The following is a 27,232-nucleotide window of genomic DNA, read 5'->3' on the forward strand; positions in this document are numbered from 1 at the left end:
GGTGGGTGCCATTGTCGGTCTGGTTGCTAAGAGACCTGAGTCTGGTCGCAGAGTGCAGGATGGAGCCCAGCGCAGATGGGAGCCCCGGGATCGGGTATGGGGTGGGGTACCGACAACAATGGGTAGAAAAGAGGGTACAGGAGTCCTGTGTACAAGAAATACAGAACAGGGATTTAGAAGAAAGCACAGTCTACAGGACCTCAGCACTGGGTATAAGGGGTACAGGGGGTACATGGGCACTTGTACAGGAGCACAAGGTGTGGGGGTAGAGTTGTAGAGGATTGGAGGTGTAGAAACACTGGGGTAAAGTAGCTCTGTGTACAGGGGGCTCAGGAGCAACAAGCTTAGGAAATACAAGGACAGGAGGTACAGGGGAGCTGGGCACAGGAGCTCTAGGTGTAGGAGATATAGAAGTACTGGGTACATGAGCACTAGGTGTAGAAGATATAGAAGTACTGGGCACTGGAGCTCTAGATGTAGGAGATATAGAGGTACTGGGCACAGGAGCTCTAGGTGTAGGAGATATAGAAGTACTGGGTACAGGAGCTCTAGGTGTAGAAGATATAGAGGTACTGGGCACAGAAGCTATAGGTGTAGAAGATATAGAAGTACTGGGCACTGGAGCTCTAGATGTAGGAGATATAGAGGTACCGGGCACAGGAGCACTAGGTGTAGGAGATATAGAAGTACTGGGCACGGGAGCTCTAGATGTAGGAGATATAGAAGTACTGGGCACAGGAGCTCTAGGTGTTGGAGATATAGAAGTACTGGGCACAGAAGCTATAGGTGTAGAAGATATAGAAGTACTGGGCACAGGAGCTCTAGGTGTAGAAGGTATAGAAGTGCTGGGTACAGTAGCTCTAGGTGTAGGAGATATAGAAGTACTGGGCACAGGAGCACTAGGTGTAGGAGATATAGAAGTACTGGGCACAGAAGCTCTAGGTGTAGGAGATATAGAAGTACTGGGCACAGGAGCTCTAGGTGTAGGAGATATAGAAGTACTGGGCACAGGAGCACTAGGTGTAGGCTAGGTGTAGGAGATATAGAAATACTGGGCACAGGAGCTCTAGGTGTAGGAGATATAGAAATACTGGGCACAGGAGCTCTAGGTGTAGGAGTTATAGAAGTACTGGGCACAGAAGCTATAGGTGTAGAAGATATAGAAGTACTGGGCACGGGAGCTCTAGGTGTAGGAGATATAGAAATACTGGGCACGGGAGCACTAGGTGTAGAAGATATAGAAGTACTGGGTACAGGAGCACTAGGTGTAGGAGATATAGAAATACTGGGCACAGGAGCTCTAGGTGTAGGAGTTATAGAAGTACTGGGCACAGGAGCACTAGGTGTAGAAGATATAGAAGTACTGGGCACTGGAGCTCTAGATGTAGGAGATATAGAGGTACTGGGCACAGGAGCTCTAGGTGTAGGAGATATAGAAGTACTGGGCACAGGAGCACTAGGTGTAGGAGATATAGAAGTACTGGGCACAGGAGCACTAGGTGTAGGAGATATAGAAGTACTGGGCACAGGAGCACTAGGTGTAGGAGATATAGAAGTACTGGGCACGGGAGCTCTAGGTGTTGGAGATATAGAAGTACTGGGCACAGAAGCTATAGGTGTAGAAGATATAGAAGTACTGGGCACGGGAGCACTAGGTGTAGAAGATATAGAAGTACTGGGTACAGTAGCTCTAGGTGTAGGAGATATAGAAGTACTGGGCACAGGAGCACTAGGTGTAGGAGATATAGAAGTACTGGGCACAGAAGCTATAGGTGTAGAAGATATAGAAGTACTGGGCACGGGAGCTCTAGGTGTAGGAGATATAGAAGTACTGGGCACAGGAGCACTAGGTGTAGGAGATATAGAAATACTGGGCACAGGAGCACTAGGTGTAGGAGATATAGAAGTACTGGGCACAGGAGCTCTAGGTGTAGGAGATATAGAAGTACTGGGTACAGGAGCACTAGGTGTAGGAGATATAGAAATACTGGGCACAGGAGCACTAGGTGTAGGAGATATAGAAGTACTGGGCACAGGAGCTCTAGGTGTAGGAGATATAGAAACACTGGAGCACTAGGTGTAGGAGCTATAGAAGTACTGGGCACAGGAGCTCTAGGTGTATGAGATATAGACACACTGGGTACAGGAGCACTAGGTGTAGTAGTTATAGAAGTACTGGGCACAGGAGCTCTAGGTGTATCAGATATAGACACACTGGGTACAGGAGCACTAGGTGTAGGAGATATAGAAATACTGGGCACAGGAGCTCTAGGTGTAGGAGATATAGAAGTACTGGGCACAGGAGCACTAGGTGTAGAAGATATAGAAGTACTGGGCACGGGAGCTCTAGGTGTTGGAGATATAGAAGTACTGGGCACAGGAGCTCTAGGTGTTGGAGATATAGAAGTACTGGGCACAGGAGCTCTAGGTGTTGGAGATATAGAAGTACTGGGCACAGGAGCACTAGGTGTAGAAGATATAGAAGTACTGGGCACGGGAACTCTAGGTGTTGGAGATATAGAAGTACTGGGCACGGGAGCTCTAGGTGTTGGAGATATAGAAGTACTGGGCACAGGAGCTCTAGGTGTAGGAGATATAGAAGTACTGGGCACAGGAGCACTAGGTGTAGGAGATATAGAAGTACTGGGCACAGAAGCTATAGGTGTAGAAGATATAGAAGTACTGGGCACGGGAGCTCTAGGTGTAGGAGATATAGAAGTACTGGGCACAGGAGCACTAGGTGTAGGAGATATAGAAATACTGGGCACAGGAGCTCTAGGTGTAGGAGATATAGAAATACTGGGCACAGGAGCTCTAGGTGTAGGAGTTATAGAAGTACTGGGCACAGAAGCTATAGGTGTAGAAGATATAGAAGTACTGGGCACGGGAGCTCTAGGTGTAGGAGATATAGAAGTACTGGGTACAGGAGCACTAGGTGTAGGAGATATAGAAATACTGGGCACAGGAGCTCTAGGTGTAGGAGTTATAGAAGTACTGGGCACAGGAGCACTAGGTGTAGAAGATATAGAAGTACTGGGCACAGAAGCTATAGGTGTAGAAGATATAGAAGTACTGGGCACGGGAGCTCTAGATGTAGGAGATATAGAAGTACTGGGCACAGAAGCTATAGGTGTAGAAGATATAGAAGTACTGGGCACGGGAGCTCTAGATGTAGGAGATATAGAGGTACTGGGCACAGGAGCTCTAGGTGTAGGAGATATAGAAGTACTGGGTACAGGAGCACTAGGTGTAGGAGATATAGAGGTACTGGGCACAGGAGCTCTAGGTGTAGGAGATATAGAAGTACTGGGTACAGGAGCACTAGGTGTAGGAGATATAGAAATACTGGGCACAGGAGCTCTAGGTGTAGGAGTTATAGAAGTACTGGGCACAGGAGCACTAGGTGTAGAAGATATAGAAGTACTGGGCACAGAAGCTATAGGTGTAGAAGATATAGAAGTACTGGGCACGGGAGCTCTAGGTGTAGGAGATATAGAAGTACTGGGTACAGGAGCTCTAGATGTAGGAGATATAGAAGTACTGGGCACAGAAGCTATAGGTGTAGAAGATATAGAAGTACTGGGCACGGGAGCTCTAGGTGTAGGAGATATAGAAGTACTGGGTACAGGAGCACTAGGTGTAGGAGATATAGAAATACTGGGCACAGGAGCACTAGGTGTAGGAGATATAGAAGTACTGGGCACAGGAGCTCTAGGTGTAGGAGATATAGAAACACTGGAGCACTAGGTGTAGGAGCTATAGAAGTACTGGGCACAGGAGCTCTAGGTGTATGAGATATAGACACACTGGGTACAGGAGCACTAGGTGTAGGAGTTATAGAAGTACTGGGCACAGGAGCTCTAGGTGTATGAGATATAGACACACTGGGTACAGGAGCACTAGGTGTAGGAGATATAGAAATACTGGGCACAGGAGCTCTAGGTGTAGGAGATATAGAAGTACTGGGCACAGGAGCACTAGGTGTAGAAGATATAGAAGTACTGGGCACGGGAGCTCTAGGTGTTGGAGATATAGAAGTACTGGGCACAGGAGCTCTAGGTGTTGGAGATATAGAAGTACTGGGCACAGGAGCTCTAGGTGTTGGAGATATAGAAGTACTGGGCACAGGAGCACTAGGTGTAGAAGATATAGAAGTACTGGGCACGGGAACTCTAGGTGTTGGAGATATAGAAGTACTGGGCACGGGAGCTCTAGGTGTTGGAGATATAGAAGTACTGGGCACAGGAGCTCTAGGTGTTGGAGATATAGAAGTACTAGGCACAGGAGCTCTAGGTGTAGGAGATATAGAAGTACTGGGTACAGGAGCACTAGGTGTAGAAGATATAGAAGTACTGGGTACAGGAGTACAAGGTGTAGGAGATATTGAAGTACTGGGCACAGGAGCTCTAGGTGTAGGAGACATAGAAGTACTGGGCACAGGAGTACTAGGTGTAGGAGTTATAGAAGTACTGGGCACAGGAGCTCTAGGTGTAGGAGCTATAGAAATACTGGGCACAGGAGCTCTAGGTGTAGAAGATATAGAGGTACTGGGAACAGGAGCTCTAGGTGTTGGAGATATAGAAGTACTGGGCACAGGAGAACTAGGTGTAGGAGATATAGAAGTACTGGGCACAGGAGCACTAGGTGTAGGAGATATAGAAGTACTGGGCACAGGAGCTCTAGGTGTAGAAGATATAGAAGTACTGGGCACAGGAGCACTAGGTGTAGGAGATATAGAAGTACTGGGTACAGGAGCACTAGGTGTAGGAGATATAGAAGTACTGGGCACAGGAGTTCTAGGTGTAGGAGTTATAGAAGTACTGGGCACAGGAGCTCTAGGTGTAGAAGATATAGAAGTACTGGGTACAGGAGCACTAGGTGTAGAAGATATAGAAGTACTGGGCACAGGAGCTCTAGGTGTAGGAGATATAGAAACACTGGGTCCAGGAGCTCTAGGTGTAGGAGTTATAGAAGTACTGGGCACAGGAGCTCTAGGTGTAGAAGATATAGAAGTACTGGGCACAGTAGCTCTAGGTGTAGAAGATATAGAAGTACTGGGTACAGGAGCACTAGGTGTAGGAGTTATAGAAGTACTGGGCACAGTAGCTCTAGGTGTAGGAGATATAGAAGTACTGGGCACAAGAGCACAAGGTGTAGAAGATATAGAAGTACTGGGCACAGGAGCTCTAGGTGTAGGAGATATAGAAACACCGGTGCACTAGGTGTAGGAGCTATAGAAGTACTGGGCACAGGAGCTCTAGGTGTATGAGATATAGACACACTGGGTACAGGAGCACTAGGTGTAGAAGATATAGAGGTACTGGGTACAGGAACACTAGGTGTAGGAGTTATAGAAGTACTGGGCACAGGAGCTCTAGGTGTAGGAGATATAGAAATATTGGTACAGGAGCACTAGGTGTTGGAGATATAGAAGAACTGTGTACAGGAACTATAGATGTAGGAAATATAGAAACACTGGGTACAGGAGCACTAGGTGTTGGAGATACAGAAGAACTGTGTACAGGAACTATAGATGTAGGAGATATGAAAGCACTGAGTATAGAAGCACTAGGTGTAGGATATATAGAAACACTGAGTACAGGAGCACTAGTTGTAAGAGATATAGAAGCACTAGTTACAGGAACACTAGGTGTAGGAGATATAATACCACTCGGTATAGGAACACAAGTTGTAGGAGATATAGAAGTACTAGGTACAAGAGCACTAGTTGTAGAAGATAAAGAAACACTGGGTACAGGAACAATAGATGTAGGAAATATAAAAGCACTGGGTACAGGGGCACTAGGTGTTGGAGATATAGATACTGAGTATAGGAGCACTACGTGTAGGAGATATAAAAGCACTGGGTAAAGAAGCCCAAGGTGTAGGCAATATAGAAACACTAGGTGTAGGAGATATAAAGGCACTGGGTACAGAAGCACTAGGTGTAAGAGATATTGAAGCACTAGGTGTAGGAGATTTAAAAGCACTGGGTACAGGAGCACTAGGTGTAGGCGATATAGAAGCACTCATAGGAGATATAGGAGAACTGGGTGCAGGAGCACTAAATGTAGGAGATATAGAAAGTATGGATATAGAGGAGGAGGTGGTACAGGAGGTGTAGGAGCACTGGGTATAGGAAATACATGAATACTGATACAGGGGGTTACTAGAGCACTGTGTACAGGGGGTACAGAATTATGGATATAGGAGAACTGGGTGTAGAAGGTACAGGAGCACTTGATACAAGGGCTACAGAAGCAATGGGTGTTAGGGGGTACAGAAGGGACAGGTATTTGAAGTACAAGCACAGTGGGTGCAGAAGCACTAGTATGGAGGAAGATGGGGTATAGGGGGTACAGAAGGAATGCATACAGGAACACAGGGTTCTGTAGTCGTAGGAGGAGTAAGTCTAGGGGATTCAGAATATATGGGTATCCAAGTACTGGATAGAGGTGTAGAGTGGAGAATTTTTTTGGGTGCAAGAGTAGTAAGCATACTGGGCTGGGGGTGCAGGAATAGACTCATGTCTTGTTTAGGGGGTGCAGGAGTGCTAAGTACAGAAAATGGGAGTATTCCTTTTTTTCCTTTCCTTTGGTTTTTACCATCCTTTACAACTCAGCCACCCATCACCCTCCATTACATACACACAACTCACACCTGCCCACTCAGCACATGTCCTGCTCCAATCCCTCTTATTCATCCTTCCTGTACTGTACTACTAATCCATTCTACAAGTATCCTTCCTTCTGAGGAACTTCTCTGTCACTCTCACAGTCACTAGGCATTCACATGTCACCACTGACCCTAATTGTTTCCTTAGCTTGTGTTACTAGTAAGTGGGGCAAGAAGAACAGCCTGACTGCTCCTTTCCTTCAGCCCAGTGGTATAATTGAAGATTTTGTTATTTATTTTAATGCAGTATCCTTGATGATGAAAATGGGAGACTGCGACAGCTTAAACTGCATAACCAGGTAGGCCAAACGGCAACAACAAAGGCTTTACTGACAAGGAAGGTAAATTAACTGGCAAGTAAATGCCATGGAGGAGGGTGAGCTGATCATATTTTGATAATATGTAACTATTATGTCACATTTATACTTTAATACTTTTTATTTCTAGTTATTTTGTCATTTATTTTCTTTATAAAAATGACATGTTTTGGCATAACCTTTCATGTTTTTATTTTTACAAGCATTATTTATGATATGCGGGGTTCCATATGAATTCACTCTTGTTGGAACATTGCTGTCTCGTTGATGGTCTTCTTTTCTCCACTTCTACCTCTCTAGAGGGTTTTACTGGAACAGAAGCAGAGGAGAAAGAGGCAAGAGCTGCATATGGTACAGCCAAATCAAGACGCCAGACAACGGAGACCTAAATCCAGGAAAAGTGAGGAGCATGCGCCCCTGATGCTGTGTCAGACTCCTCGTTCTGTCTGCTCGGATGTCATCTTGGATGGTAAGAGCTCGGTATTTAGATCTGTCAGGGGCCACTGAGAGGGAGGTAGCACCAAACCTCTGGTAGGGGTCCCGGCAGCAGGAGGATTGGTGGGGCGGGGGGACAATTACAGAATGATGCACTGGGTCTGTGTCTTTCCCTCCAGCAGCTGAAAGCTGATTTCTCCCCCCTCTCCCTGCCTTCGGCTTTCAACTGCTGGTGGGAGAGACACAGACACAGTGCATCATTCTTTAATTGTCTTCCTGCCCCGCCGCACCGATTCCCCTCCATGCGCTGCCCACATGTAATTCCCCCCCTCGTCCTGGTACAGGGGGATAAGAAAGTATAGAAAGGGGCCGATAAAAATTTCATTCGCCAACCCCTTCCTTTTCTGAATCGGACACAGCAAGAGATCTGTACCGATCGCTCCTGTGTCCATTCAAAATTGAAACTGTGTTTACTCTGAGGAGGAGGCTGTAACATTTCTAGGGTGTCAGAGGGCTTGGCTCTGTAAAAGAAGAGTAAAATATTTCCTTTTCAACAGAAAATGGCCGAGTGGTTGTTCACATCAAAACCTGGCTACATTATCTAAGTATAAAGACTCTTTACAGGTCATCTCGGGGGAAAAATGAAAACTCCCACTCCCACCAATTCACAAATTCTTTTAAAATTGTTTCAAGTGTCTTTTTCTTTTTTTTTTAGGTTTTTGTAAAAGGTTATTACAAATTCCAAGTGGCTCAACCTATGCGGGGGAGGTCACTTGTAAACTTAAAGAAAATAATATTGCTGCGCCAAGTCTTTCATTGGAGATAAATAAATAAATATGTTTGGTATAAAAAATGTTATCACAATAACTCTAAATCAGTCCATCAACTGTGATACTAAAGTGATTAATCAATTTCTGAGCCGTGATTATAAAATCAATAATATTAATAGTCCCAATCCTCAGTGAAAATAGTGACTGAAAAAAAAAATCAAAAAATCTTCATCCACAAACGTGATCAAAGTGCTGCATGCTTCACTCCAGGTGCTCCTAGTGACAGATTAGCATCTCATCTTAGGAACAGACTCCTGAGAGTCAATACACACTCTGGGATAATCACTGCAGTCTGGTTTGCCTTCCCATCACCGCCTCCTGATAGTCCCTCCAGGTTTATATGGCATCGGTGTGGAAAAATAAAATCAACATTGACTATTTGTAAGAGTCAGTTCACACTATGGCGACACGACTTCGGGGGCGACTAGTGAAGTCGCCGTGCACCGCGACTTCGACGCGATCTGCACGGACTTCACATAATGGAAGTCAATGCAAGTCGCTCCGACTTCGGTCAAAAGTAGTGCAGGAACTATTTTCTAAGTCGGAGCGACTTGAGTCGCTCCTATAAGAACGGTTCCAATTGCACTGAATGGACCGCGACTTGTCAGGCGGCCAAGTCGCCTGACAAGTCGCGGTAGTGTGAACGGGGACTTATCCTTCAGCTGCAAGCATTAGTTAATATATAGGAAGGTAGATTTACTTGTTTTACATTTTATTTATTTATTTATTTTTTTTTTTTACATTTCTTCAGTTCCTTCCTGGTTTCTTGCCTGGGCAAATAATATGAAGTGAGTCTTTAGTAGGGAAGGAGGGGTTTTCGCAGTTAAAAAAACCCTCCTGTCTGCATGCCTGAGATAAAGGCAGATGGATTCCAGGAAGTAAATGCTACATGAATCATCTGCCCTTACTCAAGATGTCCACAGCCAGAAATACTAAGGGTTTTTAACCTGATTTCTCCACAAAATAAAGCACGGAGACATGGATGAATGGGGGAGTTTGCTTTGAATATTAAATAGGAATTTTTGTTTGTTTTTGGATTGTGGTGCTCGGATGCAGTTTAGTTCCGGTTTAAATGAACAGGCTTTCACTCCTTTGCTTTACTGCTGCAGGAATTGATGGCCCAGCTGCCTTCCTTCATTCCGACACTCAGGACTTGGAGTACAAAATCCACATTTTGTCAGTTGGAGAAACTTGCCTTGATGACACTGAATCTGATAACTCCAGACCCAACTCTAGCGACACAAGCGCCAGATCAAGGCTTAGTGAGAGCAAAGCATCAGTGGAGGTTAGAGGCAGGTCTGAGGTCACCAATGAGTCCAGTGCCCAGTCTGCTGCCAGCGAAGCAAAACCCCAGAAGGTGGTAAAAGAGGCGAAGTCCCGATCCAGAAAGACCACAGCCAGACCTGATCCCCCGGAGGAGGATACTCGGGTGAATGAGGACGAATCGAGACAGGATCTTCTGGAAAAGCTGCAAGAAAGAGGTAAGTGAAAACTTTCTTTGGGCCATGTACTTTGTATTAACAGTTAAAATGGTTCTAAAGCCTTAGGCTGGGTTCACACTTGATACAGATGTGGCTCACAGTAGAGTTCCAGTGCGTCCCTGTTCTTCGTTTTAGGGACGAATTGGGCCCGACTTTTTGCCTGAATTCGGACCTGAAACGAAGCCAGAGACGCACAGGACCCCTGTGCAATCCGCTCCGCAGCCGCTACTGAGATGTGTGAACCAGCTCCATTGAGAGCCGGTCACACTCTCCTGTCATGCGCATTGGATGCGGGGAAACCTGCATCCAATTTGCCCTACTGCACTAGTGTGGACCCAGCCTTAAGGTTTTTCACCTTTATGTATTCTATGCATTAAGGTGAAAAACCTTCTGTGCTGCAGCTCCCCCCCAGACCCCCCGTTTATTTTACCTGAGCCTGATCTGATCCAATGTAGCAATGTACATGACAGCCATTGGCTCCCACTGCTGTCAATCAAATCCTATCACCGGGGGGCTGGGCTGAGTCCCGCTGTCTGTGTCAATGGCCTGGCTCGGGAGCAAGCACACTCGGGTGCCTTCCATGGGGCACCTGATGAAGAGGAGGGGCTTGGAGCGCCATTGTGGGACCCTAGAAAAAGAGGATTGGGGCTGCTCTGTGCAAAGCATTGTACAGTGCAGAGAAGTTTAACATGTTTGTTATTTAATACAAAAAAAATAAAAAAAGCTTTAGAACCACTTAAAGCAGAACCTCAGATCTTAAGTATTGCACATTTGTACAGGCTCTTCTCCTGTACTGAAATTACTTACTCTGATTTTACTGCACACTGTAAGCTTCTTACAATGTGCATCAGAAGATGCAGCGAGTTTTATAGATCCTGCCTCATTTCCTAGCTGGAGGACATCCGGCATCTTCTCTTTCCTCCCCAGCCTGTCTGTCCTTTTTAATTAGTTGGATTTTAGCTCTTATAATCATGGAGGCTCCACATCATGTGTGGGCATTGCCAAGGGTGATCTGTATGTAAATACAGCCTGCCTAAGAACACCCACTTCTCCAGAGTGACATCCACCCTTAAAGCATATTAATACTTGCATAACTCCTCCCAAGAGCCAGCCCTCTGCTTGCTTCGGGGCTGAGGGTTCCTGAAAGGAGGTCTTAGGCAGGATTCTGTTTTCACACCCTGCCTGCCTCTCACAGCAGCTGTGATTTCCCTGGATTGCTTAGATATTTACAGAGACCCAGTGATGATATCACTAAGGGTCCTTTCACATACTCCGTCCGTCGGACGGACTCCGTTTATCTCAGCGCGGGATCGATCCGCCGATCCCCCGCTGAGCAGGAGGAGGACAGCTGTGTCTCCGCGCTGTGTGCGGAGACACAGCTGTCAGTTCCCCATGCATCTCTATGGGGAAATCGGATGGGAACGGACCATAGGTCTGTTCTCATCCGATCCCATCCAATAATAGGGTTTCCATCCGTCCAGATTTGACGGATCGGATGTCAGCGGACATGTCTCCGCTGACATCCGATGCCCCATAGGGATGCATGGGGGGACCGTTCAGATCCGCCTGAAAAACGGACAGGCCGATCTGAACGGTCCGCCTGTGTGAAAGAGCCCTAAATCTCAAATGGAACGTCATGGAAAAATGAAAAGGTTGCATTTAAAAATGTAATTTTCATGTTGATAAGGGGGAAAGGAGGAACCAGTAAACAAAAAAGATAAGCAGATTGAATTTCAGCTTTACATAATTCACATATATATTTAACTCCACTCATTATTGTTGTATCTTAGGACAACAGAAGTAAACACATCAACTTAGTCATATAATGTCACTGAAAAGGTAGAAGCAGGAAATGGCATATTATTAACACAGTAAATTGCTTGGAACAAAAGTTGCTAGACAACCTATACAAGCTTCAAATTAGTTAGCGAGTTCCATCATCTTCTGATTTCTTATAACTCTCAGGGACTGCTTTGGCAAGTTATCCTTACTGAAATTTCCAGAACAATCCAAATGCTGTGGCCATTACAAAGGCAAATAATGGCCTCGGACTCCCACAAGGGAACACAATGTGTAATTAAAGCCAAACTCTCAACAAAAACGATCACAGATGTCTTTAAATAATGCTCGTTTAAGTACCCAACTCTTTCCTTACATGTTATATACACCTTAACATGGTAGGACTGAGACTGGCAAAGTGAAATGTACTGTAATGTTCACGTATATTAGTCTGCTACTGGTAACTTGCTGATTAGCAAGAATTGACTGTCAAAATGCTGCTGCACCATTATTGGCCATGGGTATGTTCACAATGTCGGAGTACCAAATTGTCCAGGGCCAGGCCGGGCGGTCAGAATCCCTTTCACTCGAATCCTGCGACGCAGACAAGGTAGAAGCTGTAACTGTAACAGTGGGAAGGTGTAGATTAGGAAGAACTGATCCCATGGTGTCACTAGAGCATCCATTGAGACTCCATGGTCCTGGAGATAAACCTGTCCAGCTTCACATTAAAAAAAGTAAATAAGGCCTTTCACAATATGAAAGCGAGTGCTTACAACCAATATGAACCAAATAAATATACAACTTATCCACTTCCAGAGGGGTTTACGTCCATGACTTTCGTCTGTTATACTGGGATGATGCCCGCAGCTACAGTCATCGTCCTTGAATTTTTTTATTTATTTTTTTCAGCCAGCAATTACCTGTTTTGTAAAAGCCATTCTAGCAGCTGATTAGCCTCTAGATTGCTTTTACAGACAGCGGCATGAGATGTCCCTCCCCCATTCCTGCAGCCTACCACAAAAAAGGGACAGTTTAAAAATAAAATGAGTAATATTTAAAAAATTAAACGCTGAAGCGAACACATATATAGGTCGTGCCCACATATTTAATCAGTGTTTGCACCACACATGTGAGGTATCACCCCGAACGTTAGCGAGAGCAATAATTCTAGCACCAGACTTCCTCTGTAACTCTAAACTGGTAACCTGTAAACATTTTTAAATCATTGCCTGTGCAGATTTTTAAGTACCGTAGTTTGGTGGCATTCCAGGTGCGTGCACAATTTTAAAGCGTGACATGCTAAGCATCTATTTATTCGACCTAACATCATCTTTTTATATTCTACCAAAAATGTGGTTATATATATATATATATATATATATATATATATATATATATATATATATATATATATATATATATATATATATATATATATATATTTTTTTTTTTTTGCAATAAAATTAAAGTGTATTTTTTACCAAAACATTGCAATTATAAATACTGTGTGACAAAAAAATTGCAACACTCACTATTTTATTCTCTAGAGCCTCTGCTTAAAAAAAAAAAAATCTATAGATATTGTTTGGGGGGTTTGAGTAATTTTCTAGTAAAAAAAATGATGATTTTTACATGTAAGAGAGAAATGTCAGAATTGGTCTGGCCTGGAAATAGTGATAAATCCATGTCCAAAGTCCATGATAAATTGTGTTATGTACTATTCAAATATTAAGTACATGTGACACAAGTGCTCTGTGTCAACTTGAATCCAGTTCACATGTGGTCTAAGCAAATGGTTTGTCATCCAATTTTTTTTAAACAATTGAGATTTTAAAATAGAAACTAAAACTTCCGCTGTGCGTTCCATTGAAGCAAAAGTGACATCTTAGGAGATTGGGATCTAAATAAAGTCAATCTTTTGGACAGGAGCAATTTGGTGCCAAAGTGATAAGCAGCATATATCACTCAATGATAATAAATAGATGAGATCCCTATGGCCAGCTTCAGTCTTTCCTCCAGCACACAGCAATACCTCACTTCACCACTAGGGGTAGTAATGATTGCAGCAGTTGTTCAAATTAAAGCTTTTCCTGAAGATGTTGGTTTAGTTATGTCCTTTCTCAGCTTGATTTGGACTTTGGTTTATAAGTTGTATATTTATTTGTTACATATTGGTTGTAAGCACTATCCTTCCTTTGGTGAAGGGATTTATTTACTTTTTTTGAGACACTATGGAGGAGATTCACTATAACTGGTGCACACAGAATCTAGTGCAGCTGTGCATAGTAACCAATCAGCCTTCAGGTTTTATTGTCAAAGCTTAATGGAACAAGCTGAAGTTAGAAGCCAATTGGTTACCATAGTCTGTGTGCACCAGTTTTAGTAAATCCGTCATCACGACCCTCCATGAAGAGATCCACCAGTCTAGAGATAGTCTCCTGCTTCCTTTACACTTTCTATCTTTTTTCTTCTCTGTATTCTTTATGGCGGAATCCACATTCGGATCATGCTTCAGAGGTTACTGACAGATGGGGAGGAAGCAATGCGCCACCTCCTCAATGCCGACTTTACTCCAGTTTTTTCCAGCGTACCAGGCATGTTTGCATCACTTCCCCGTTTACTTGAATGTGTAGTGTTCAGCGGACTTGCCACCCGCCGATTGCTTCATGCCAGCTTTGCCTCGGGCAGGAAGCGAAGCATTATGGCATGAACATCCCTGTGTGCTACCTAATGCAGCTTAAGGGGAGGTAGTTGGCGGGCAGCAGAAATGCACAGTTGAGCTGGGTTTTTGCCAGCCCCCTCCCCCAACCGCAAGTCTAAAAGAAGCCTTAGAGTAGGACAAATATATTTTCAAACACCATTTTTAATCTGCTATTACAAAAATTGTACTTTGACCCCATTCCAAATTGTATATAATCCTGGCATAAAGTATTGCTGTAATGTTTTTTCCTTACATATAAAAAGCATTTTAATTATGCTACTGTTTCTGGGTAGTTAGTAGAAAATCATCAGCTTTTGCATTTCTTATTTAAAGAGTCTAGAATTCTAAACATCCAGATAATTATTCAACAGGACCTCCTTAGTATAATCTGGTAATATGGACTTTGATATAACTAGGTGAGAAGAGATATTGTTTTATTTAATATCCTTTGGACTTATTCAGACAGGCAATTAAGCCTGTCCTCTGTGCAGAGCTGCCGGCAAATGCCTGTGCATGCATCAACCTGGGAGCTGCGTGCAGGCAGCCCATTGAAATGGATCCACACGCAACCCCGGCATGGACACAATTGCATGCACCTATCTGAAGACAAAGCCTCTGCGTTCTGATCTGTGCTCCTGCTCACATGTCAGACTTTGACATGCGATTGTGTCCATGCTGGTGCTGCATGTGCATCTACTTCTATGGGCTGCCTGCACGTATCTCCGAAGTGGATGCACACGCATCTGCCATCCGCTCTGCACGGAGGATGGGCATATTCACCTGTGTAAAAAAGCCCTATCTAGTTTTTTTATGTGTCAAATAACTTTTTCCTTGGGGTTGGTTGCTGTTATCATTCCCCCAGTTGTAGCACTGCCATCTAGTGGATTTTTGTTTATCGTGCACGAGTGTGATTTTCCTTTTGTTCAAAATTTTTAGTTTTTTATTGCACACAGGTATCTCTGAGAGCCTAAATTTTGATGAAGACTCTTCAGATGGGGAGGAGGCGGACTCTGGAAGTACACGGCCTGGTTCTTCCTCCAGTAAAAAGTCTCTGACAGTAAGCTTTGTGAATGACAAATTCTTTTCTGTATGTCTCTCCCCTGTATGGAAATTGTTCTAACTTCACTGCACACTATGAACTTATCACAGTGTGCTGTAGCAAGTCAGATACAGCCCACCTTCTTTCTTGTCTAGAGGACATCCAGTATCTTCTAACCCTTATTATCTGCATGTGGAGTGCTATTTGGCACTATGATAACATGGCTTGATTTTTTTTCCATCTTTGACAGCATACAATATCATAATCTTATATGAGCACAGCACCATAGCAAGAAGTGCGCTGGACAACGGTGGTTGTTTTTAGGAACTATGCTGCAAGCGATTGTATGTGTATAGAACTTGAATAGGAAATCCTGACAGATCCACTTTTGAGGATCAGTCTTGCTGGCCTTGTACCCCTCTTTAACCACCTAAGCCCTGGAGGATTTGGCTGCTCAAAGACCAGGTCCTATTTTGCGATTCGGCACTGCGTGATTTTAATGGACAATTGCGCGGTCGTGCGACGCTGTACCCAAATTAAATTGGCGTTGTTTTTTTTCCCACAAACAGAGCTTTCTTTTGGTGGTATTTGATCACCTGTGCAATTTTTATTTTTTGCACTATAAACAAATAAAGAGCGACAATTTCGAAAAAATAACAATATTTTTCACATTTTTTATATGAAATTCTCAAAAAAAATGTAAAAATCAAAATATTTTAACATTTTAGGCCAATTTGTTTTCTGCTACATATTGTTGGTAAAAAAAATCGCAATAAGCGTATTTTGATTGGTTTGAGCAAAAGTTATTGCGTTTACTAACTAAGGGAAAGATTTATGTCATTTTTATTGTTTTTTTTTTTAACTAGTAATGGCGGCGATCTGTGTTTTTTTTTTTTGCGGGACTTCGACATTGCGGCGGACAGATCGGACCCCTGACTGACATTTTTTACACTTTTGGGAGTACCAGTGACATTACTACAGTAATCAGTCCTATAAATATGCACTGTTACTGTAAAAATGACACTGGCAGGGAAGGGGTTAACTTTATTGGTGATCCGTGGGTTAAATGTATCCCAAGGGGTGTGATTCTAACTGTGGGGGGCGTGGCTTGTGATGTAACCACAGAGACATACGATCCTACATAGCAGGATTGCATAGCCTCTGTGCTTGCATCATGGAGAATGACAGACGGCCTTCTCCCTCTCCTGTGGAAGATCGTGAGTGGCCGGCGGACATCGGAGCCACCGGTCACACACACGGGGAAGGCAGGGAACGAGCAGGGGCGGGAGCGCGCCTCAGGTGGCGCGCGCTCACCCCCTACAGGCTCCTGGGCGAGCAACGTAGGTCTACGTCGCTTTGCCCAGGAGCGGCTGACTGCCGCAGTAAATAGTAATGCGGCGGTCGACAAGTGGTTAAAAAAAAAAATATATATATATATATATATATATACACAACCCCAATTCAAAAAACATTAAGACGCTGTGTAAAAGCTACATGAGAAAAGAATGCAATGATTTGCAAATCTCATAAGTCATATGTTTTTCAAGATAGAAAATCAAATAGATATCAAATGTTTAACGGTGCTATTAACATGGAATTTTCACCACATGTCGGTACCAACCCATGCGATCCATACATACAAAGAAACCAAAACAAATAAGTTCAGAAACTACGTTATGTTTAATAAAATGGAATGACACACGGAAAATTATTAAACACCTGAAGAAAGGGAGATACAAAAAGGCATGGACACCAGCTGAAATCTATCAGTAGTAAGTTGTCAGTGCAAATTAATATCAGCTGGTTTAGTCTCAACTAATGGCCTATAAAAAGGTCTCATTGTCAAGGTTTTACACAAGAAACATCTCATGATAGGAAAAAGCAAAGAGCTCTCTCAAGTCCTTTGCAACCCTATTATTGCAAAACATACTGATGGCATTGGTTACGGAAGGATTTCTAAACTTCTGAATGTTCCAGTGAGCACTGTTGGGGCCATACTCTGGAAGTGGAAAGAACATCATTTCGCCATAAACAGACCACAAACAGGTGCTCCTCGCAAGATTTCTGACAGAGGATTGAAAATAATTATCAGAAGAGTTGTCCAAGAGCCAAGGACCACTTGTGAACAGTTTCAGAAAGACATGGAATTAACAGGTACAATGGAATGAAAGAAAACAATAAGTAATGCACTCAACCACCATGATCTGTATGCATGCCCACCACGCAAGACTCCATTACTAAAGAAAATGCATGTTGAAGCTCGTTTAAAGTTTGCTGCACAACATTTAGACAGGCCTGTGAAATACTGGGAGAATATAGTCTGGTCAGATGAGACCAAAATGTAACTCTTCGGATGCCATAATACACACCATGTTTGGAGGTAAAATGACACTGCACATCACCCCATAAACACCATACCAACAATGAAGTTTGGAGGTGGGAACATGGTATGGGGATGTTTTTCAGCATACTTTACTGGCAAACTTCATGTCATTGAAGGAAGGATGAATGGAAAAATGTACCAAGACATTCTTGATAAAAATCTGCTGCTATCCACCAGGATTATGAAGATAAAACAAGGGTGGACATTTCATCAAGACAATGATCCCAAACACAAGCCAAGGAAACTTTCAATTGATTTCCAAGTAAAAATAAAGCCGCTAGAATTACCCAGCCAATCACTTGACTTGAATCCAATAGATAATCTATGGAAAGAACTAAGGATCAGAGTTCATAGAAGAACCTTCAAGATTTGAAGACTATTTGTGTGGAAGAATGGGCCACAATTACACCTGAGCAATGCATGCAACTAGTTTCTCCATACAGGAGATGTCAAAGGATTTTGTACAATGTGACTAGTTTCGCCATACAGGAGGCGTCTTGAAGCTGTCATTACCAACAAATAATTTTGTAGGAAACATTCAATACATTTTAGTTAGCGTGTTCAATACTTTTTCCCTGTGTCATTCTATTTTATTACAAATAACTTAATTTCTGAACTTATTTGTGTTGGTTTCTGTGGTTTGTGTGTATGGATTGAGTGGGTTATTACTGACATGTGGTGAAAGTTTATACAGTATGTGCTTCAGGGACAAATAACTGGTGGTCTGTTAGTACCTCTCTTTTACTTTTCAAAACTGACCACGCTAAGCACAAAAGCACTTCCAGTTTGCGTCTAAAAAGAGATACCTGTGTCTCTGTAGTCAGATCGCTGCTGCAAGAAGGCTGTAACCCATCAGCCAATCACAGCCTGTCTTATGCAGCTGCATCCAACAGGGGTGCGGACAGCAGAAGATGTACACAGACGGGGAAAGTAATTTCCTGCTGTGTATATCACTCACAGCCCGAAGAAGAGGCAAACTCCTGGAATGCAACGTACACTGTAGGGAAAGTACTCCCCCGCTATAAACATCACTAGCAGCCCGCCCCTCCTCCAACAATGACACTCCCCTCACAATCCTGGTATACAACTCGGAGGAGGCTTTGTGGTCATGTGACCGTTGAATTAAGGAAATTAGGAAGGTACCAGAATTATTTTTGGCAAAACACACGTATAACAGACACATATTTCATTTACTTTTTATAAAGGTGCTTTGCATAGCGTGGGTTTATATACACTTTTAATATACTATTTTAAACTGGTAGTAAACTCTCATATTTTATTTTACCTACAGGTAAGCCTATAATAAAGCTTACCGGTAGGTAAAATTAATATCTCCTAAACATGCGCCGTTTAGGAGACGTCACCGGCGCATGCGCTCTGAAGGAACAGTATACCTGTGCCATTCCTTCAGAGCTTTGTGCTGTGGCAGAGACTACCGCGCGCATGCGTGGAAGTGACTTTATCGCGGCTTGACCAATCAAGCGGACGCAGCCCGCGAACCCGAAAGGAAGACCAGATGAAGATGGAAGCCTCTGCAGCGGTGACAGTGCACCGCTGGAGGACTTTGTTTTAAAGGTAAGTTTTTCATAATATGCTAGTATGCGATGCATACTAGCACATTATGTCTTTGCCTTGCAGGGGGTAACTCTTTTTTTAAGAGTTTACTACCACTTTAAGAAAAAAATAAGGTCATTTTGAAATTGATGACAGCAACACGTCTCAAAAAAGTTGGGACAGGGCAACAAAAATCTGGCAAAGTAAGTGGTACTAAAAAGCTGGAAGAACATTTTGCAACGAATTAGGTTACTTGGCAACAGGTCAATAACATAATTGGCTATAAAAAGAGAGTCAGAGTGTCTCCGAAGTAAAGATGGGCAGAGGTTTACCAATCTGTGAAAAGCTACATCTAAATATTGTCGAACAGTTTTTTACACAGTGTCCCAACTTTTTGATAATTGGAATTGTGTATGTATATATAGTATATTCTCCACATTTCTTCACAAAGCAGATCAGAGATCTGAAAGAGAAGTAAGATATACCTGACCACATGTTAACACTAAAAATTCTAGATGAACCCTCTGCACACTGCTAATAAAATAAAAATAAAAAAACTGTGATTTTTGGTTTACATACATTGCAACACATGTTTTAACCACTTGCCGACCAGTCACTGGGACTGTACTGCGGCAAAGTGGCTCTATTCCGTCAAGCGACGTAGACCTACGTCGCTGGACTCCTCCCCCTGTAGGCGGCGCGCTCCCGCTGTTTTCAGTCACAGCGGGAGTCGGGCCAGGGGAGGAGCGGCCGCTGCTCTTCCCCGATCGCCGGGGAATCGAGTTTGGAGATCCGCCTGCTTGTGTAAACAGAGCGGGCAGATCTCCCAAGTGACAAACAGTGACAGATTGCAGTGTTCAGCATAGCTGAACCTGCGATCTGTCCCTGTGCCACTCAGTCACCTCCCCCCACACAGGTTAGTAAGCACCAGGCATACATTAACCCCTCCCTCTCCAATAAAATTAACCCCTTCCCTGCCAGTGTCATTTTTACAGTAACAGTGCATATTTATAGCACTGATTACTGTAGTAATGTCACTGGTACCCCCAAAAGTGTCAAAAATGTCAGTCAAGGGTCCGATCTGTCCGCCGCAATGTCGCAGTCCCGCAAAAAAATCGCAGATCGCTGCCATTACTCGTTAAAAAAAAAAACACCAAAAATGACAGAAATCTTTACCTTAGTTAGTAAACGCAATAACTTTTGCGCAAACCAATCAAAATACGCTTATTGCGATTTTTTTTTTTTTACCAAACATGGGTAGCAGAAAACAAATTGGCCAAAAATTTTAAAAAAATTTGATTTTTACATTTTTTTGGGGGGGAATTTCATATAAAATAATGTTTAAAATATTGTTATTTTTTCAAAATAAACGCTCTTTTTTTGTTTATAGTGCAAAAAAGTAAAAATCGCACAGGTGATCAAATACCACCAAAAGAAAGCTCTGTTTGTGGTAAAAAAAGGGCGTAAATTTAGTTTGGGTACGGCGTCGCACCACCGCGCAATTGTCAGTTAAAGTCGCACAGCGCAAAAAGTGGCCTGGACGTAAGACAGCAAAATCTTCCGGTGGTAAAGTGGTTAAGCTAGCCAACTCCAGCACAGATTTTAAAAATGTATTGATTGCTACACCTATCCCATTATTAAAATCGGCAAGATATAAAAGCTTGTTTATAAGAGCAAAAGGACCATTCTAAATTGCAATATGGAAAGTGCTGATTGGTGAAACATTCAGGCTAGGCTCACACGTCCGGTGTGAATTTTCACAGCAATTTTCCTAAGCAGCTGCAATTTTTGGATGCGGTTCAGATGCCAATTTTTGTAGCCGGTGACCACTGGCGTCTTTAACATTAGCTGGTTGTTAAGGAGCGGGCCAGGAAGCCTGTCACTGTGTCCGTACCAATGGGTGACTCCATCAGCTGTCAGTGGGGTTCCCCACTGACAGCTAAATGTAAAAAAAAAAATTAAAAATGCCGGCAAAAAAAAAAAAAAAAATCTTTAAACGGCGTGGGGTCCCTCCCAACATAAAAAAACAAAAAAAAGGAGTAGGGTCCCTCCCAGAATCCATATCCAGGAAAGGAAGGGGGGGGGGGGGCATGCAAGTTTTAAGATCTGATAAAATGTGTAGTCTATTGTAGCAGCTACTGTGGTTAAGATCTGTAAATCTCTGTCTTCCCCAGGAATCTGCTTCTGCAGAGACAATCCCTCCTGTACCTCAAGGGAACGTAGGAGATGTGGGTGACCTGAGAGAATTCGCTGTGCGCCCTGCAGCTCGGGGAACCACTGTAAGGTGTCGCATCAGCCGTGATAAAAAGGGGATGGACCGTGGCTTGTTCCCAACGTATTATATGCACCTTGAAACGGATGAAAACCGCAAGGTGAGAATGGAGAGCAATTGCTGTTCTGTATGGAAAAACAAAAAAACTGTGGTCTGATTCAGTGAGCGTTTTCTTTCAGGTTTTCCTTCTTGCTGGAAGAAAGAGGAAAAAAAGCAAAACATCCAATTACTTGATTTCCACTGACCCCACAGATTTGTCACGGGAAGGGGGCAGTTTTGTAGGCAAACTTCGGTATGTACAGTCTAGCGATATGTTGTGCAGTACACTGCCATTCATTGGATCTGAATGTGGACTGGATTTGTTACCCTATAAAAAATAATTTTTAATTAAAGCGGTTGTATCCCCAAAAAAAAAAGCTGCAGGACAATGGCATAATGTGCTAGTATGCATTGCATACTAGCACATTATGAAATACCTTAGAACGAAACCCCGACGCGGTCGCCCAGACACCGCTGAGGCAGCTGACATGTTCCCTCGGTGTCTCTTCCGGGCTCGGTGGCTCCAGCGCTGTGAGTGGCCGGATGACGTCACTCCCGCGCATGTGCGCGGAAGTTCACTTTCCAGGAAGGAGCTCTGAAGGTCCGGCAAGACAACTAACATCCTAGCGGTCCAACATGGCTGTAACTAACCGCTTTGCTGTCCACTAGCAATCGAAAAGCAATCCGTGGTCAAGTGATTGATATGTTACATATTACATAGTAACTACATGCAAGCTAAAAGTTTTATTTAGAAAAGTTTGGCTTCAGCTTGCAGAGGCCACTCCAGGCTGTAGGTGGCATGGTGACTCTGCTTAAGAAGAGGTTCTAAAGGCTGGACAATTTTTACCTTAATGCATTCCTTGCATTAAGGTAAAAAATGTCCCAGTAGCAGTATCACCACCTCACCCCCCCCCCACCCCCAAATACTTACCTGAGTCCTATCTTTATTTACAGTAGCCAAGGAATGACAGCTGTGAACCCAAAAGGGACATACTGTTTTTTGCTTTTTGCTTCAGGGTTCATTAGTTGAAGGGGGGGAATCACAGAATGAATGCTCTCCGGTCACCTCCTGGTCTCGCTGTAGGTGCCAATTTACTATGGTCCTAAGCTCCCTGTAGGAATGGGCATGCATGGAATCACAATGGGTGGCCGCTGGTGGGGGGGGGTGGATAAAAATTGATACCAAGCTCACGATTGCAGAAGCAGCCGTGAGATTGCTTTAACCCTTATATATGTGTATGTGTATATATATATATATATATGTATATATATATATATATATATATATGTGTATATGTATACCAGCCCATTTATAAATGTACCTTGGTAGACAGAGGGTTAAAGTTCTTGGACATAATTCCCTGTGTCAGAGGAAGGTGTGTTCCACAGAAATGTTAGCGACCAACTGTAGGGGTGCTTAGGGTTGGAAGTGTTGGGTCTTGCTTTAAAGCTGAATCCTACTCTAAAGCTGAATTGTGGGGTAAGCAAATATTTTGTAAGTACAAAAGGCAAATAGAATCTCACTTGAAGCTTGGCTTGCTTTGAGTATTTCTTTCAGATCTGAACAGTAATCCAGTGTGAAAATTTTCCTCTGTTCAGGAGCTGCCTGTAATAAAGACCGGTCACTGCTGCTCTCTGTCCTTGTGCAGGGTGACTGGTCTTGTCTCCACCCCCTCCTATAGTTTTCTGCAGGTAGCTTGTAGTGGGTGGGGCCTTCTGGGTTCCTCTTATAGCTCTACTCTCTGCATAGGCTATTTATACCACAGTGATGATGTCACTGTTACTCTTACAACATAATAACTGGATCTGCAAAGGGATCATCTCTGGTTTTTGAGGAATATATTGAAATGGATGATTTTGAGCCCAGCATTATATATTAGTATTAATAAGGATGTTTTGTTTGACTCTGTGTGGGCTTAAGCAAGTTTGGTTTTCTAGATACCTAATTTTGCGGTTCTGTAATATCACCAATTAAAATGTTTCTTTTGTTCCTATTGTGTCTCAGGTTTTCATGTTTAATTCACACACTTGCTCTCTGTGGCCTCTATTGTAGTTTATGTCTTCCATTTTATCAGCTTTTGTTTCTTGTTAGATCAAACATAATGGGAACCAAGTTCACTATATATGACAGTGGTGAGAGCCCAGATAAAGCCAAGGCCCGTGGACTGCTGGATAATAGTACTGTGAGGCAGGAGCTGGCGGCTGTGTGCTATGTAAGAAGCTTAATCTTCATTACTCGTAGACAAATACATTTTTATTTATAGTCCAAGCTGTGTTCAGATTTAACCTGTATTCTCTTTCTTTTACTCATTCTCTATCTTCCTTTCTCTCCTTGTGTCTATTCTTCTTTCTCTCTTTTATTTTTACTCTCTCCCCCTCTTTTTTTTTCTGTTTCTTCCCAACTTTCTCCTTCTCACTCTCTATCCATTCCCCCTATGTCACTCTGTCTCCCCCCTATGTCACTCTGTCTCCCCCCTATGTCACTCTGTCTCCCCCCTATGTCGCTCGCTTCTCCTCTTTCTTTCCTTCCTTTTCTTTTTTTCTTTCTTTCTTTCTTTCTTTCTTTCTCTCTTTCTTTCTTTCTTTCTTTCTCTTTTTCTCTCTTTCTTTCTCTTTCTTTCTTTCTTTCTTTCTTTCTTTCTTTTTCTTTCTCTCTCTTTTTCTCTCCTTTCTTTCTTTCTTTCTTTCTTTCTTTCTTTCTTTCTTTCTTTCTTTCTTTCTTTCTTTCTTTCTTTCTTTCTTTCTTTCTTTCTTTCTTTCTCTTTTCTTTTTCTTTTTTTCTCTTTCTTTCTTTCTTTCTTTCTTTCTTTCTTTTTTTCTCTCTCTCTCTTTCTTTCTTTCTTTCTTTCTTTCTTTCTTCTCTCCCTTTTTCTGTACATCCCTTCCTCTCTGTTTCTCTCCTCTCCCTCTCTTGTTGTCTCATTCTTTATCTCTCTTTACTTCATTTCTGTCACTGGCTTTCTATTTTTTTTTAATGTCTCTTTATCTCTCTCTTCCTTTTTCTCTGTGTCCCTCTCTCTGTATTCCTCATACCTCCCAGGAGACAAATGTGTTGGGCTTTAAAGGACCTCGAAAGATGTCTGTATTAATTCCTGGAATGAACATTAATCATGAACGGATTCCTTTTCAGCCACTTAGTGTGAGTTTACCATCTTATCTTGTTGTCACTGTCCTATGGTAGGGAAGGAAACCATAATATTCCTATGCTGTATGTGGTATGAGCTGCATTCAACAGAAGACACACTACGGCGCACAGTGATATCTTTGTAACACATTTTAATGGCTTGCTGTTGGTCGCAGGAATCGGAAAGTCTTCTGTCCAGGTGGCAGAACAAGCGCAATGAGAACATCATCGAGTTACACAACAAGGCTCCTGTATGGAATGATGACACGCAGTCCTATGTGCTAAACTTTCATGGCCGCGTGACGCACGCTTCCGTTAAGAACTTCCAGATTGTGCACGACAATGACCGTAAGTCCTTTCATATATTTATATCACCAGTCTGAGCTGTATGATGTTGGGTTTTTTTTTTTTGGCCTTTCTATAGTCCTCTTCATTTTTGTACTTAATCAAACTACACTATATTGTCAAAAGTATTGGGATGCCTGCCTTTACATGCACATGAATTTATTGGCATCCCAGTCTTAGTCCGTAGAGTTTCAATATTGAGTTGGCCCACCCTTTGCAGCTATAACAGCTTCAACTCTTCTGGGAAGGCTGTCCACAAGGTTTAGGAGTGTGTCTATGGGAATGTTTGACCATTCTTCTAGAAGCACTGTTGTGAAGTCAGGCACTAGTGTTAGACAAGAAGGCCTGGCTCGAAGTCTCTACCCTAATTCATCCCAATGTTGGGTTGAGGTCAGGACTCTTTGCAGACCAGTCAACTTCTAACACCCCAAACTCGCTCATACATGTCTTTTATGGACCTTGCTTGTGTGCACTGGTCCAAATCATTTGTTGGAGATGGGATTATGGTGTTGGGTTGTTTTTCAGGTGTTGGACCTGTCTCCTTAGTTCCAGTGGAGGAAACTCTTAAGGCATACCAAGACATTTTGGACACTTATATGCTCCCGACTTTGTGGGAACAGTTTGGGGATGGCCCCTTCCTGTTCCAACATGACTGCACCAGTGCACAAAGCAAGGTCCATAAAGACATGGATGAGCGAGTTTGGGTGGAGGAACTTGACTGGCCTGCACAGAGTCCTGACCTCAACCCAATAGAACACCTTTGGGGTGAATTAGAGCGGAGACTGCGAACAGGCCTTCTTGTGCAACATCAGTGCCTGACTTCACAACAGCGCTTCTGGAAGAATGATCAAGCATTCCCATAGACACACTCCTAAACCTTGTGGATAGCCTGCCCAGAAGAGAGGAAGAGTTGAAGCTGTTATAGCTGCCAAGGGTGGGCCAACTCAATATTGAATCCTATGGACTAAGACTGGCATGCCATTAAAGTTCATGTGCATGTAAAGGCAGGTGTCCCAATACCTTTGACAGTAAAGTATATCTGAAAGAGCGACTGTCTGTATTGTTCACAGCAATCAGTCATTTTCTAACATAGAAATAGAGGTAGTTTTCTAGACAAATATAATTTTATCCCTGTTTGATTGGGTAATTTTTTCCTTCTGATTCTTCCTGCAGCGGAATACATTGTCATGCAGTTTGGCCGAGTGGCGGAGGACCTCTTCACACTGGACTACAGCTACCCTCTGTGCTCATTGCAGGCCTTTGCGGTGGCTCTTTCCAGCTTTGACAGCAAGCTTGCATGTGAGTGACAGAAAGAGAAGCTCCACCTAAGAGAAGAACCTTCAGCTTGCCATCTCAGTCTCTTCTCTGTCACTGTATAGGACAGTGATCAGGGCAAGGCTGAGCCTCATTTCTGGAAAAATGCATGCGTCCGTCCTTGCCTTTTAAGTATTGACTTGTGCCTGTAGTGCACAAAAGCCTTTGTGCCTTTTATTCACACTAAATATGCAACGATGAGGGAGAGTGACCCCACTCTGCTGTTTCCTCTACTCTCTCTATAATCATTGCTTTTACATGCAGATCGTATGCTTAGTTTGTGGACTTGTATTTGTTGTGTTGTTTATTCACCACCAAATCATCATCAGACCACCAAATCTAGCGTTATGGGAGTGAGAAAAGTATTATTTATCAGTCTTAATCAAACACCAGTGTCTAGTTTAAAGTGTTTGAGTTAAATCGCAATACGGCTTTTTAAAGGGGATGCAGCATGTATGCCATTTTACAGATGCAATATGCAACTACCATCCATTTTAAATGCTTTTTGAAGTATACGTTACCCAAATTTACAAAACCTCTGTATACCCCTCTGAAGCATGTTCCAGCTTAATGTTTTAATCTGCTATTTATAGTCCCTGTGGCATCATTCTCAGGCTGGTAAAATTCTTATAGGGGGCAGCTGCTAAGAGCCCAGTTCTTATAGATGTATATGTGACATCTGTATCTCAGTGTGTGAGCAGGCTCTTGGGAGTCTAGGTGGCAGCATTATTTTGCTAGGATAGTAATTATTGTATGTATGTGGAGAGGGACATAGAAGGATGGGGATAAGTGGGGGTTCTGTAATCCAGCAGGCAGGGCTGACATTGCTTCTTAGGATTTTACTGTAGCAATAGCATTATGCTATCAGCCCAAACAGAAACTGGGAGCTCACTGGATTTCTGAGAATTCAACAGGCATTTTTCTGTACCCCAGAGTTTTGG

General features: G+C 43.1%; 1 protein-coding gene across 1 annotated transcript; it reads left to right on the plus strand.

The window, feature by feature from the left end:
* Positions 1 to 26,776, plus strand: TULP3 (TUB like protein 3). Its single transcript, XM_082256016.1, has 11 exons — positions 1 to 94; positions 6,923 to 6,974; positions 7,293 to 7,461; positions 9,367 to 9,738; positions 15,175 to 15,278; positions 21,372 to 21,569; positions 21,649 to 21,761; positions 23,601 to 23,721; positions 24,549 to 24,647; positions 24,809 to 24,980; positions 26,151 to 26,776. The coding sequence occupies exons 1-11, from the start codon at positions 60 to 62 to the stop codon at positions 26,282 to 26,284; spliced, it is 1,569 nt and encodes a 522-aa protein (XP_082112142.1). The 5' UTR covers positions 1 to 59; the 3' UTR covers positions 26,285 to 26,776.
* Positions 26,777 to 27,232: the final 456 nt, after the last annotated feature.

The sequence above is a fragment of the Pelophylax lessonae genome, assembly GCF_965119305.1.
Source record: "Pelophylax lessonae genome assembly, chromosome: 4".
NCBI lineage: Eukaryota > Metazoa > Chordata > Amphibia > Anura > Ranidae > Pelophylax > Pelophylax lessonae.